The sequence below is a fragment of the Durio zibethinus genome, chromosome 9 (genome assembly GCF_047325235.1).
Source record: "Durio zibethinus cultivar Kanyao isolate XHJ-2024 chromosome 9, ASM4732523v1, whole genome shotgun sequence".
Taxonomy (NCBI): domain Eukaryota; kingdom Viridiplantae; phylum Streptophyta; class Magnoliopsida; order Malvales; family Malvaceae; genus Durio; species Durio zibethinus.
Genome location: NC_143170.1, coordinates 27,738,238 through 27,749,496, shown reverse-complemented (window position 1 = coordinate 27,749,496; position 11,259 = coordinate 27,738,238). Strand labels below are relative to the sequence as shown.

The window sequence follows — 11,259 nt, the reverse complement described above, 5'->3', positions numbered from 1 at the left end:
CCTAAATTTTTAAATGAGAATCTTTGAGTCTTAAATGAGAATCTTTAAGACATTTCCAAATGAGAATCTTTAAAACATTTTCAAATGAGAATCTTTGAGTCTTAAATAAAAATCTTTAAGATGTTTTCAAATGAAAATCTTTGAGTTTTAAATAAGAATCTTTAAGACATTTTTAAATGATAATTTTTAAGTCTTAAATGAGAATCTTTAAGAGGTTTTCAAATGAGAATCTTTGAGTGTTAAATAAGAATATTTGAATTTCAAATAAGAATCTTTGAGGTGTGAAATCCAAAATTTGTTGAATGTGAATCTTCGAATTCAAATGATAATTTTTGAATTTCAAATGAGAATCTTTAAGGTGTGAAACCCAAAATTTATCGAATGTGAATCTTCGAACTCAAACGAGAATTTTTGAATTTCAAATGAGAATCTTTAAGATGTGAAACTCAAAATTTGTTGAATGTGAATCTTCGAATTTTTAAATTTCAAATGAGAATCTTTAAGGTGTGCAATCCAAAATTTATCGAATGTGAATCTTCAAACTCAAACGAGAATCTTTGAGGTGTGAAACCCAAAATTTATAAAATGTGAATCTTCGAATTCAAATGAGAATCTTTGAATTTCAAATGAGAATCTTTGAGATGTGAAACCCTAAAGTTTGTTAGGTGTGAATCTTCAAACTAATAAAAAGTTTTAAACTTTTGAATGTGAATATCCAAAATTCAAATGAAAAACTTTGAACTTAACTTTTTGATATAAATCTCTAAATTTTTTAGTGAGAACCTTTGAACTTAGATGTGAAGCTCAAAGATTTCTTGGATGTGAATTTCCAAAATCCAAGCGAAAAACTTGGAACTCAACTTTTAGATGCAAATCTCTAAATTTTTGAATGAGAACCTTTGAACTTAGATGTGAAGCTTAAAGATTTCTTGGATGTGAATCTCCAAAATCCAAGCGAAAAGCTTTGAACTCAAATTTTGGATGCGAATTTCTAAATTTTTGAGTGAGAACCTTTGAACTTATATGTGAAACTCTAAGATTTCTTGAATGTGAACCTTCAAAATTCAAACAAAAAGCTTTGAACTTTTGGGATGTGAATCTCTAAATTTTGAATGAGAAATGTTAGATGCGAGTCTTGCAATTTGCAAATGTAAATCTTGCAAATCTGAATTCTTGCGTACCTAAAATCTTGCAAGTTCGAATTCTTGTGAAACTAAAGTTTTGATAATCAAATTTTAATGAATTCTTGTGAAGCTGAAAGTTTCTTGCAAATCTATTCGAACTCAGATTACGAATCTTTGGGTCTTCATTACAAATTTTATTGAGTCTGATCTATGACTCCTTTGAACATGATTATCGATGAATAATTTATTTTTTAAAGTTGTGGAGCCTCTGTTTAGAGGAGCATTTATTTTTTCAAAATTATGAAGCCTCTGTTTAGAGGAACATTTTATTTTCAAAGTTGTTGTGCCTCTGTTTAGAAGAGCTTTGTTTATTTTCAAAAGTCATTGAGCCTCTGTTTAGAGGAGATTTGTTATTTTTTTCAAAAAAAAATCTCAAATTGATTGGGTTGTCTACGTCTTTACACAATTTCTATTTCATAAAAAATATGCAAAGAGGGTAGCTATAGACATCCCAATTTGTATAAGGGTCTACAAGATCAACTCTGACAATTAAAAAATTAAAAAAATCAAAAAATGGAAAAATGTGTTTAAGTTTGCATAAAACTGGGCTGGTAGAGTTTGAATTGGATTTAAAGATTGAATCCCAATCACAAGAAGGAATTAGGATCGATCAGAAACTCCTATAATCAATCCCTATAAATAAACGCTGGAACACACATGAAGCACACACATAACAAAAAAGAGAACGTTGAAACATAGAGTAAAAAATTAAAAATAGAAAGAAGAGAGCAGAAAATCAAAAGTAAAAAAGAGAACAGATAGATCAGAAACACAGCAAGCAGAGAGAAGAAATATTTTGAAGTTTTGTTAAAGAGGAAAAAAAAATTTTTGGAAATATTCTAAAAATTTTTCAGATCCCGACGAAATTTTTTTACGTCAGTGGAATTTTTCGATGAGTTTTCCTACATTAGTTGAATTTTTTGGTGAACTTTCGACGATCTAACCTAGATTCCGACGATAATTTCCAAAATTCGATTGATATTCAATCAATGTTCATCCGGGTAAAGAGAAAAGGGAGATAAAAGAAGAGGGAAAAGAAAGAAGGGGAAGGGAAGATCTAAAATAGCAATTTAGAGTTTTATAAGGCCCTAAAACGATGTCGTTTTGGAGTTAAGTGACTACCAAAGATCCGCGCATTCCCATTCGGGTGACCCGACCCGTAGCGCAACCCGCTTTTAACCCGCACCTCAGCCAATCTTTTCAGCCAAGCAAAGCCTCCAAGCCGTATCATCCAAGCTGTTGTTTGTGCTTGGAGTCAAGCCGCATCAAATTTCCAGCCGAATTTTTTTTATGGTATTTTTTATTTTATTATGTGTTTGTTTATTTTTAGTAGTATTTTTTCATGAATAAATTTAAAAAAAAAAAGAAAAAAATATAAAATAGAATTTTTAAAATGCATTTTTTAGGAAAAGTTGAAAGTATCAATTTTCTTTAAAAATAAATTTTTTAAAAAATATTTTTGAGGAAAAGTTGAAAGTATCAATTTTTTTCGAAAATAAAATTTCTAAAAAATATTTTTTAAGAAAAGTTGAAATGATCAATTTCCCTTAAAAATAAAATTTCAAAAAAATATATTTTGAGGAAAAGTGAAAAGTATCAATTTTTCTTAAAAATAAATTTTTAAAAAAATATATTTTGAGGAAAAGTTGAAAGTATCAATTTTTCTTGAAAATAAATTTTTTCAAAAAAATATTTTTGAGAAAAAGTTGAAAGTATCAATTTTCCTTGAAAATAAATTTTTTAAAAAAATATTTTTGAGGAAAAGTTGAAAGTATCAATTTTTCTTGAAAATAAAATTTTTTTAAAAATATTTTTGAAAAAAAATTAAAAATATCAATTTTTCTTGTATAAAAGCATAAGCTTTTTTTATAAAACAAACAAAAAAAATCTATATCAATCATCATTTCTTACTCATTTTGCCTTTTTTTTTCTCCAAATTTTTTTTAATGTTAAATAATCCGACAATGGAGCCTCTGCAAGTAAAACAGTAGTTTTCTTGTAGACTCTTGAGGTAAGAGAATTTTCTTAATTTTCTGTCAAAAGTATTGAAGTCAATTAAGGATAATTTTTAATAATTAATTACTTGGTAATTTTTAAGACATATTGAATAACACGAAATTGAGCTGGTACCATCTTTCGATATGCATTATGAGGGTGCTATAACCTTTCTCACATGTAACCATACTCCCAGACCTAGTTCTGGTTTCGTAGACATTGAATTTACCTTTTAGAGATCTCTAAGTCGAACTTAAGATTCCTCTTTAAAATGGATAGATTTAATTAGATGGTCAATCGTACCTAAACAAAAAAGATTGGTAACGACTTTTTAAGTTAATGTCCAGCGATAAGTCCTCGGATTTAAACGTTATAATAGTAATTGATAGTTATAACATGTCCTATATGCATTAGTATAATTTTTTTTATTTGAAAAAAAAAGAATTGGAATCTTATTATTCTTTGAGCAGAAGATCATGCATCAATTATTGAATCAAATACTTAAATATATGATATGATAGTATAATTTTATATAATATATATTATATATTTCAACCTTAAACTGATTTTTATCGAATTTTAATTAGTATGAATTTACTTTTTAATGATTTGCTATTGCCTTATTTTGTAATTTTTGAAAAAAAAATGTAAATTTTGTAAACCTAACAATTATTTAAATAGAATATGTAATAATATTCTATATAAATATTCTCTAAAATTTACCATAGAAAGTTTTGATCTTTTGATAGAATGTTGGATTCTTAATTTTAGTAATTAAAATTCAATTGCTAAAGTTTTCAAGTAAAAAAATTTTAAAAATTAAAAAGATATTACTATCATCAATTATTATTACCATATGATAGAATTTGGCTTTTTTGTAAAAACAAAAAGCAAGGTGTCAATTGTGTGAAAAGAGAATCTTGAAAATTTGTTGTCTCAAATGTTAAAGAATTATTGGCAAAATTGCATGTCCAATGCTTCTCTTTTTCGATCTATTGATTGAATTACATAAGGGAATTGAAGTAGCTGTATTATCTTACATGACTTTATCTGCTTATTCACTTGCATGTTTGACTAATTAGAATAATTTTGTAATTATTTTAGCTAATTTTTGACAAAAAAACTAAGATTATGTCCTCAACAAAATCTTGTCTGGTGGTCACCCTTTGCAATCTTCTATCCTATTTGACAAAACACAAAGGGCTTTCTCTTGTTTCCACTTTATAGTTCTTAAGAAAATTCATGTACACATAATGCTTCCATGTCGACCATGTTTTCCTTCATTAATTTTTTGTTTTTGGGGAAAGGGTATTTGAATTAATACAGGATTTTCTTCCTTTGTTTGAAAAAAAAAAATCAAATTTTATTCTTTAAACACTAAATTATACATTAATTGATGAAGTTTATTGATCCAATATGAATTCAACTTTGAACAAAGAATAGATGCATTTAAATTTAAAGTTTGGTTTAGTTAATTCATTTAACTTTTTTTAAGAAATTATTTGTATATGTACTATTCAAATTTTAGTATTTATAATTATTATTTTTATTCTATAATTGTGACTTTTTTATATAAAAAAAATTAAATCAAATATTCGAATTACTCATTAATGTCCTTAATTACGTTTAAATTTAAGAGAAATCCTTAAGAAATGTTATATATATATATATATATATATATATATATATAGAAATAAACACTTTTTTTTTCATTTCTTTTGACTTTGTTGGATTTTTTTTTTTTTTGGTCACTTCCACAGTCAGATGATCTCTTTAATAATCAACAATAATGTTAAAACAACAGCCAAAAATGGATCAATCAAAGTACAGGCAAACTTTTTATTCTTGTCGAATTAGGTCGTCCCCAAGAGCAAACTGACATTTGTCTATTTGATTCCATTGAACACTTAACAATGTTTTGCCTTTATCATACAATTCATACATGCATCTTTGTCCAACTTGCCATCTAAGAACAAGTAGGGAATTGAATTCGAAGCCAAAGAGCTATACTGATTATAAAACATATCTACAAAATTTTTTTTTGAACTTTCCTGAATGCGTTTGGGATGAAATTTGAAACAAAACCAATAAGCAATCTCAGGCTGAGCTTCCTTTTATCCTTTTATTATCTTTAGAACTCCAGGTACCCAATACTGAAGGGTATTTAGAACAAGTACACTGGGACCATGATCTGAGCAATTGTCTGCGTTTGAGGCTCATGGGATGTCTGATTCTGACCAGAAGAAATGTATCTGTAAAAGCATATGGATCGATATCATGGAGTGTTTAATTTTTAACCATTGAAACTCCATGAAAAAAACATTTCTCTGCAAGCTTCCTGGAGAACAATAGCATGGTCCCCTTCACACGGTACAATTCCAACAGGATTACTTGAAATTAGGCGTTCAGGATTAAGGCCAGATGCAGCTAGGCTACCAAGGGCTAGCTTAGAATTGCAATTGGCTCTCTGTCTCTGGGGTGTGAGTCTTGGTTCAATAAGCAGTCTTATTGCAGCCTAAACTTAAGGTTAGACCAAACCAACCTTTTGCCATTTTTGTCATTGGCAGGGCTAGACTGGGGCTGCAGTGGGTTCTTGAACCACAGAAACCAGACTCATTAGGACAATAGGAGTTGCAAACTAATTAATTAAGTGTTTGGGCTTTAGACCGTGCTATGCCAATTTTAGTGCATCTTTCACAGTAGGTGAGTGGAGAACATGAGAAATGCTAACAACCATATTGAATCAAAGAGCATTTTGACTTTTTCCAGGATATTTTTAGACTGAAATAGACATAAAAAAGATGACAAATCCTTACGGGAAGATCAGTCTTTTGCTGCAAGATGGGCTTAATTTGTTGAGCAATGAAATCCTAATGGAGAACGAAAAATGATGAGAGATTCATTTAACAGTACAGTGTTTTTGCTTGCAACATTCAATGCAGCAGACAATGGCCATGGAAAAGAATTGACTGCTGGTGGATTAATTGCGAAGGAGACATAACACTGAGCATCCAAACTTTTGCTTCCTATATGTGCTGCCCCATGCCCATCCCTCCCGGATACTACACATGCAAGCACATGAAATCGGTGAAGACATCAACCTTGCAGTCAAGTATTTGACGGGTGATCATGAAATTTTTAGATAGGTGGTCCAATAGGACCAATTCCATGAAAATGAATTAACTCAATTATTCCTGTCATTCATTGAAAGGAGACTTGCTTGTAAAATAACATCAAGTTTTGGACCATTGAAACCGAAAGTGAGAGAGGCCATATTTGGGTCAAATAAGCAAGTGTTCCAGCAATTTCTGCAGGATGAAGGGGTTTGTTTTTGTTCCTCTATTTGTTGCAGCCCACAGGGGAAAGAAATTCTCTCGAGACATCAAACTAAGCCCATCCATGGTTAAATCGGTTTCTTTCGTAAACCAATGTCAGTCCATTAAGGAGTCAGTTTCGGACAATGGCTCAAGAACCAAACACTGCCTCAAATTCATCTGGGCCTCCAGTTTTGAAGAAAACAAAAATCTAATTACGTGGCGTTTAGCGTTTAGACAACTCATTTTGTTTTGTTAGCGTAAGAAAATCAATCTGGTTTTGCTTGTTCAGATCCATTCGTTTCCCATCAAATAAACTTTGGAAAGCCGGCATTTTTCCATTAATCGTCCCTCAAAAACCCATTTTATAATGAGAATTTTGAAGTTGGGTCTTTTACTAGCTTTATTCTCTGGGTTCACAGCCATTCTCATCTACATCAATGAATTCTTCAATCATGGTACGTATTTAACATAGAATTCTTTTGTAAATAAATTCTCTAACTTTTGGGTTTTTTTTTTTTTTTTGCCTTTTTTCTTGTTTTAGATGAGAATCATCAATTGTCACGTGAAGATTGGGATGCATTGCAATCTCTGCAAAGTGGTTTCCAAAAGTGTGTGGTCAGTTTTTTTTCTTTTTTCTCTGGTTATTACTATAATTATTGCTTGTTAACTTCGATAATCTTAACTTGGGCACTGTCATTTTTTTTAGAAATGCGTTTAGGTGGTGGAATTCTTATTCAATTAATGTTTTTTAGTAATGAAAAATCTAGTTTGATTATGCTTTGTTTTTTTTTTTTTTTAATGGCTGAAGTTGGTGTATGATAATTCATACAGAGTGCAAATGGATTAGGTTTACAAGCTATAACGGGTAAAGATTATTGCCAAGTAACTCTATCCTATCCTAGTGATACTGACTCCAAATGGGTAGGTTTCTGTTTTAACAATTCTATGATTTTGTTTTTGTTTGCGTGTGATTAAGTTCTGTCACTCGAATTGCTGTTTGAAATTCTTATACGTAAACAGAGGGATCCAAAAACTGGAGAACTTGAAGGTTTATTATTTGAGTTTAATCTTTGTGAAGAAGTGGCCACATGGGAACAGGTGAGTTTGCTGATTTGTATCTGCATTTTGTTTTTAAGTTTTGCCTGTGTAATATCACTTGTTTAAGATTGTTTTATTTCTTTACGGTTGATTGCTTAGGTGAGGAATAGTACAACAATACTCACTAGGGAGTTCATTGATGCTTTACCAAATGGGTGGGAGGAGTATGCATGGCGCAGGATTAATAAAGGAATACTTCTGTGAGTACCTTTTTGCCGACTGAAATACGTTATTAGTTGCTTTTATGTAGTTTATGCATAATAAAATAAATAAGATTAAGAAGGGAATATAACGAAATTACTGATTATTTTTATAACATCCCTAAAGAAGGAGATATTTGATGTGCCATATTAATAGAATGTGTTGCTAAGATACGCTACAGCTGGGCAAAGTTTTATGGAGTCTGTTTTGGTATTGCAGGAACAACTGTAAAAACAAAGCTTTATGCGTGGAGAAGCTTTCACTTGTCCTCCCTGAAACACCACCTTATGTTCCAAGGCAGTTTGGTCGGTGTGCTGTTATAGGCAACTCAGGAGATCTTCTGAAAACAAGGTTTGGGAAGGAGATAGATAGCTATGATGTTGTCATTAGAGAGAATGGTGCCCCTATTGAGGTTAAGCTGCAGTCATAAAGCTTTTGCCTTTTTTAGTACTTGATTGTTCCTAATCATTTTCCTTACAATTTTTTCACATTTTAAATGTTCTATTATAGAACTATACAGAATATGTGGGCAAGAAAAGTTCATTTCGACTTCTTAATAGAGGATCTGCCAAAGCTCTTGATAAAGTTGTAGAGTTAGATGGTATTGACATTTTCCCACTTGTAGTTTACTTATTACACTTTCATAATTCTAAAAGCTTGCTAACTTTTTGGATTTTACAGAAACAAGGCAGGAGGTCTTGATAATCAAGACTACAATTCATGACATTATGAACCGGATGATTCGGGTTAGTATAATGTTTCCATCTAGTTCCTTTCTGTGGTTTTAATATTTTTCCAAACTAGTACTTCACGTTGAAACAGCTGTTGTATACAGAAACAGTAGTTTCTCTTGATATATGTCTATCTACCTATGATTTAACTTTGTTATTGGTTCAGAAATTGTTGTTCCTTGTGCCTGTGAATGTTTCCTCCTTCCTGTTAAAACTTTTGAAGTTTCTTATGCAAAATTGACTGCTCAACCACATTCACGATTTTTGAAATTCTATATCTAACTGTTATCTTAAGCATTTATGGCTGAAAAGTGACAGATGGAATTTGGGCAACATCCTCTTTTCACCTTTGCTGCCACTTTCTATTTTTTCTTCATTTGACATAAACTTCAAAGACTTTTCGTTGTTTTCTTTTGCAGGAAATTCCAATAAGAAATCCTGTATATCTCATGCTAGGTGCATCATTTGGTTCAGCTGCAAAAGGGACTGGGCTTAAGGCTCTTGAATTTGCTCTCTCTGTATGTGATTCAGTGGATATGTATGGTTTCACTGTGGATCCAGGTTATAAAGAATGGTACTGTTCCTTTTAACTATCTTTCTCTGCAACATAACAATTTAATCATGTTTACCTGACAAAGAAAACCTTCATAATGTTCTCCCAGGACTAGATATTTCTCAGAATCTCGGAAAGGCCATACACCTTTGCACGGCAGGGCTTACTACCAGTTGATAGAGTGTTTGGGTGTATGCTCTCTCCCTCTCGCTCTCTTATTGAAATCCTTAGTCATTGGAATTAATAATAAGAGAAGTTCTCCTTTCTGTGACTATTAATATGGAGAGACATACAATTTCTCTTTTCTTCATGATGCCACTGCAGTCCTGTCATAATTAGTATAGAGAAATCAATATCTTTGACAAATTTGTATCTGATCTTGTAAAGCTTATCAAAATCCATTCTCCTATTCGAGCTGATCCAAACCGAGTTGTGAAGTGGGTGCCAAGTCGTCGCACTATAAAAGCAGCTAGAATTGCATCAGAGAAATTGTTGAGGTAACTAATGTTTACTATTTCCTTTTTTCATATAGAATTAATAATGGGTGCTAAGTCAGAGGCCGAGTTGTAGAACATATGTTATTTCATACGGTCAATCACATGCAAAATTATTGGAAGGTTGAACCTAGAACTTAGCCCAATGATTAGGTTTTCAGAGTCTAGTAATACATATGACATGCTCATGGTTCTGGAGACATGCTTTTGGTAACAATCAATCATAGCTCTCAGGTGATGTTTGAGAATACCTGACCTGAGCTTAAGAAACTATAAAACAAAGATATTATTGCTCCTATTATTGGTTATTTGCTACTTAAGTCAGTTGTCCATCATGCAAGTTGCTTCTTAAACTTAATTTTCAGCTTTTATAAAAGCTATATTTTGTTCATTTGAAACACCTATTTGATTCATCATTGGCTTTTTGGAATAAAGAAACTGCTTAAAAGCTGCACAAAAAGGTACAAATAATCTTGTATGGTGTTAATACAGTTTTAGTGCATTGCAATTAGATCAATTTTAATATTATGGCAACTTCTTTATCCCAGATTAAAACTGTGTTCTTGAAGATGTAATAAATGCAATCTCTTACTATTTCTGTAGGAGGGTTGGGGCAGGATCTGAAGATCTGCTCGCTTCGTGCTCAATAGTAAAGAAGCAAGTTAAAAGGAAACATATGTCGGTCCCTAGGCTAAGAAAGGCTGCTGTTGACCATCAAAAATTTGTGAAAGGCACAACCATGTATCCGTTGGAGCACAGTTCCGGACATGGTCATCTTTGCACGGTGCCAGTTGATTGAATCCATGTAACCACGCTTGATCATACTCGCATGGAGGTAATTGGCAAAATCTTTGAAATAATTGCTTGATATGTTCACACACACACACACACACACTAAAGGATGAAAAACAGACGCCAATTGGGGCTACTCATGAAGCTGCTACAACCAGCATACTCATCTAAAAAGATTCATTTTTGCGAGCGAAAGGTTTCAGGCTGCATTGCCTTCTCAAGTACCCTTCATTCTAAAAGCAAGTGTAGATTAGAAAGTCAATTTTACAAAATTGTGTGGATTCATTGTTACCTTTTAAGTGCTAATAGGGTTCATGTCATACAAAACTCTTAAAGACGTACAGTTAACATTCTAGCAAGTCCATCATTGTCTTGCCCTTGGAGCCTATATAAATCATGGTGTAGGAAGACATTTTGGCTGTTGCTAGGTGCCTGAAACTTTTCCATGAAAGTCAACTGAAGCAAAGGTGTAAGCATCCATGGTTGACAACAGATTCACAATTTGGAGCATGAAACTTCTTGTGAGAATGTAAACAAAAAGTAGTAGTATATGTGGTGAGGAGCAGGTCGCTATGTGGGACAGCAGCTTTGTTCATTTGTAATGCAGGCAGCCATACCTTTTAAATGATTCAAATTGAAGGGTTTGAATTTCCAGGCATGTATCATGGCTAATTTGTAATGACATTCTATTGATTAGTCCATTGTTTCTTTACTCTTGATGACCTTTTTGGATGGATTTTGCTGAAATCTCATATGGGACAAACCATCTTGTCAATGTCCCCCATTTTGGTTGACAATTTGAATCAGACTTTCTTCTAAACTTTGTGAGTGATGAAGCTTCTCAATATTGGATGCATTTAGGTGACCATTATATTATTATTTCTGATGATGAGA

The 11,259-nt window shown here is 31.9% G+C and overlaps 1 protein-coding gene across 5 annotated transcripts; it reads left to right on the top strand.

The window, feature by feature from the left end:
* Positions 1-6,769: 6,769 nt before the first annotated feature.
* Positions 6,770-11,084, top strand: LOC111314085 (sialyltransferase-like protein 2). 5 transcript variants are annotated; one of them, XM_089766108.1, is made up of 13 exons: positions 6,770-6,951; positions 7,038-7,111; positions 7,328-7,417; positions 7,517-7,594; positions 7,694-7,794; positions 8,015-8,207; positions 8,306-8,396; positions 8,477-8,541; positions 8,946-9,100; positions 9,189-9,270; positions 9,467-9,576; positions 10,177-10,408; positions 10,710-11,084. In XM_089766108.1, the coding sequence occupies exons 1-12, from the start codon at positions 6,864-6,866 to the stop codon at positions 10,370-10,372; spliced, it is 1,323 nt and encodes a 440-aa protein (XP_089622234.1). In that variant the 5' UTR covers positions 6,770-6,863; the 3' UTR covers positions 10,373-10,408; positions 10,710-11,084. The 5 variants fall into 5 exon arrangements, with proteins under 5 accessions (XP_089622234.1, XP_022770865.2, XP_022770857.2 ...); XM_022915130.2 differs by having other exon boundaries at positions 10,702-11,084; XM_022915122.2 differs by having other exon boundaries at positions 10,675-11,084.
* The last annotated feature ends 175 nt before the right edge of the window (positions 11,085-11,259 follow it).

Excerpts from the sequence above, each read along its gene's own strand:
- LOC111314085 (XM_089766108.1), top strand. The coding sequence starts at position 6,864 with ATGAGAATTTTGAAGTTGGGTCTTTTACTAGCTTTATTCTCTGGGTTC. Across the intron at positions 6,952-7,037 it reads CAATGAATTCTTCAATCATG|ATGAGAATCATCAATTGTCA; the intron begins GTACGTATTTAA and ends TTCTTGTTTTAG. Across the intron at positions 7,795-8,014 it reads ATTAATAAAGGAATACTTCT|GAACAACTGTAAAAACAAAG; the intron begins GTGAGTACCTTT and ends TTGGTATTGCAG.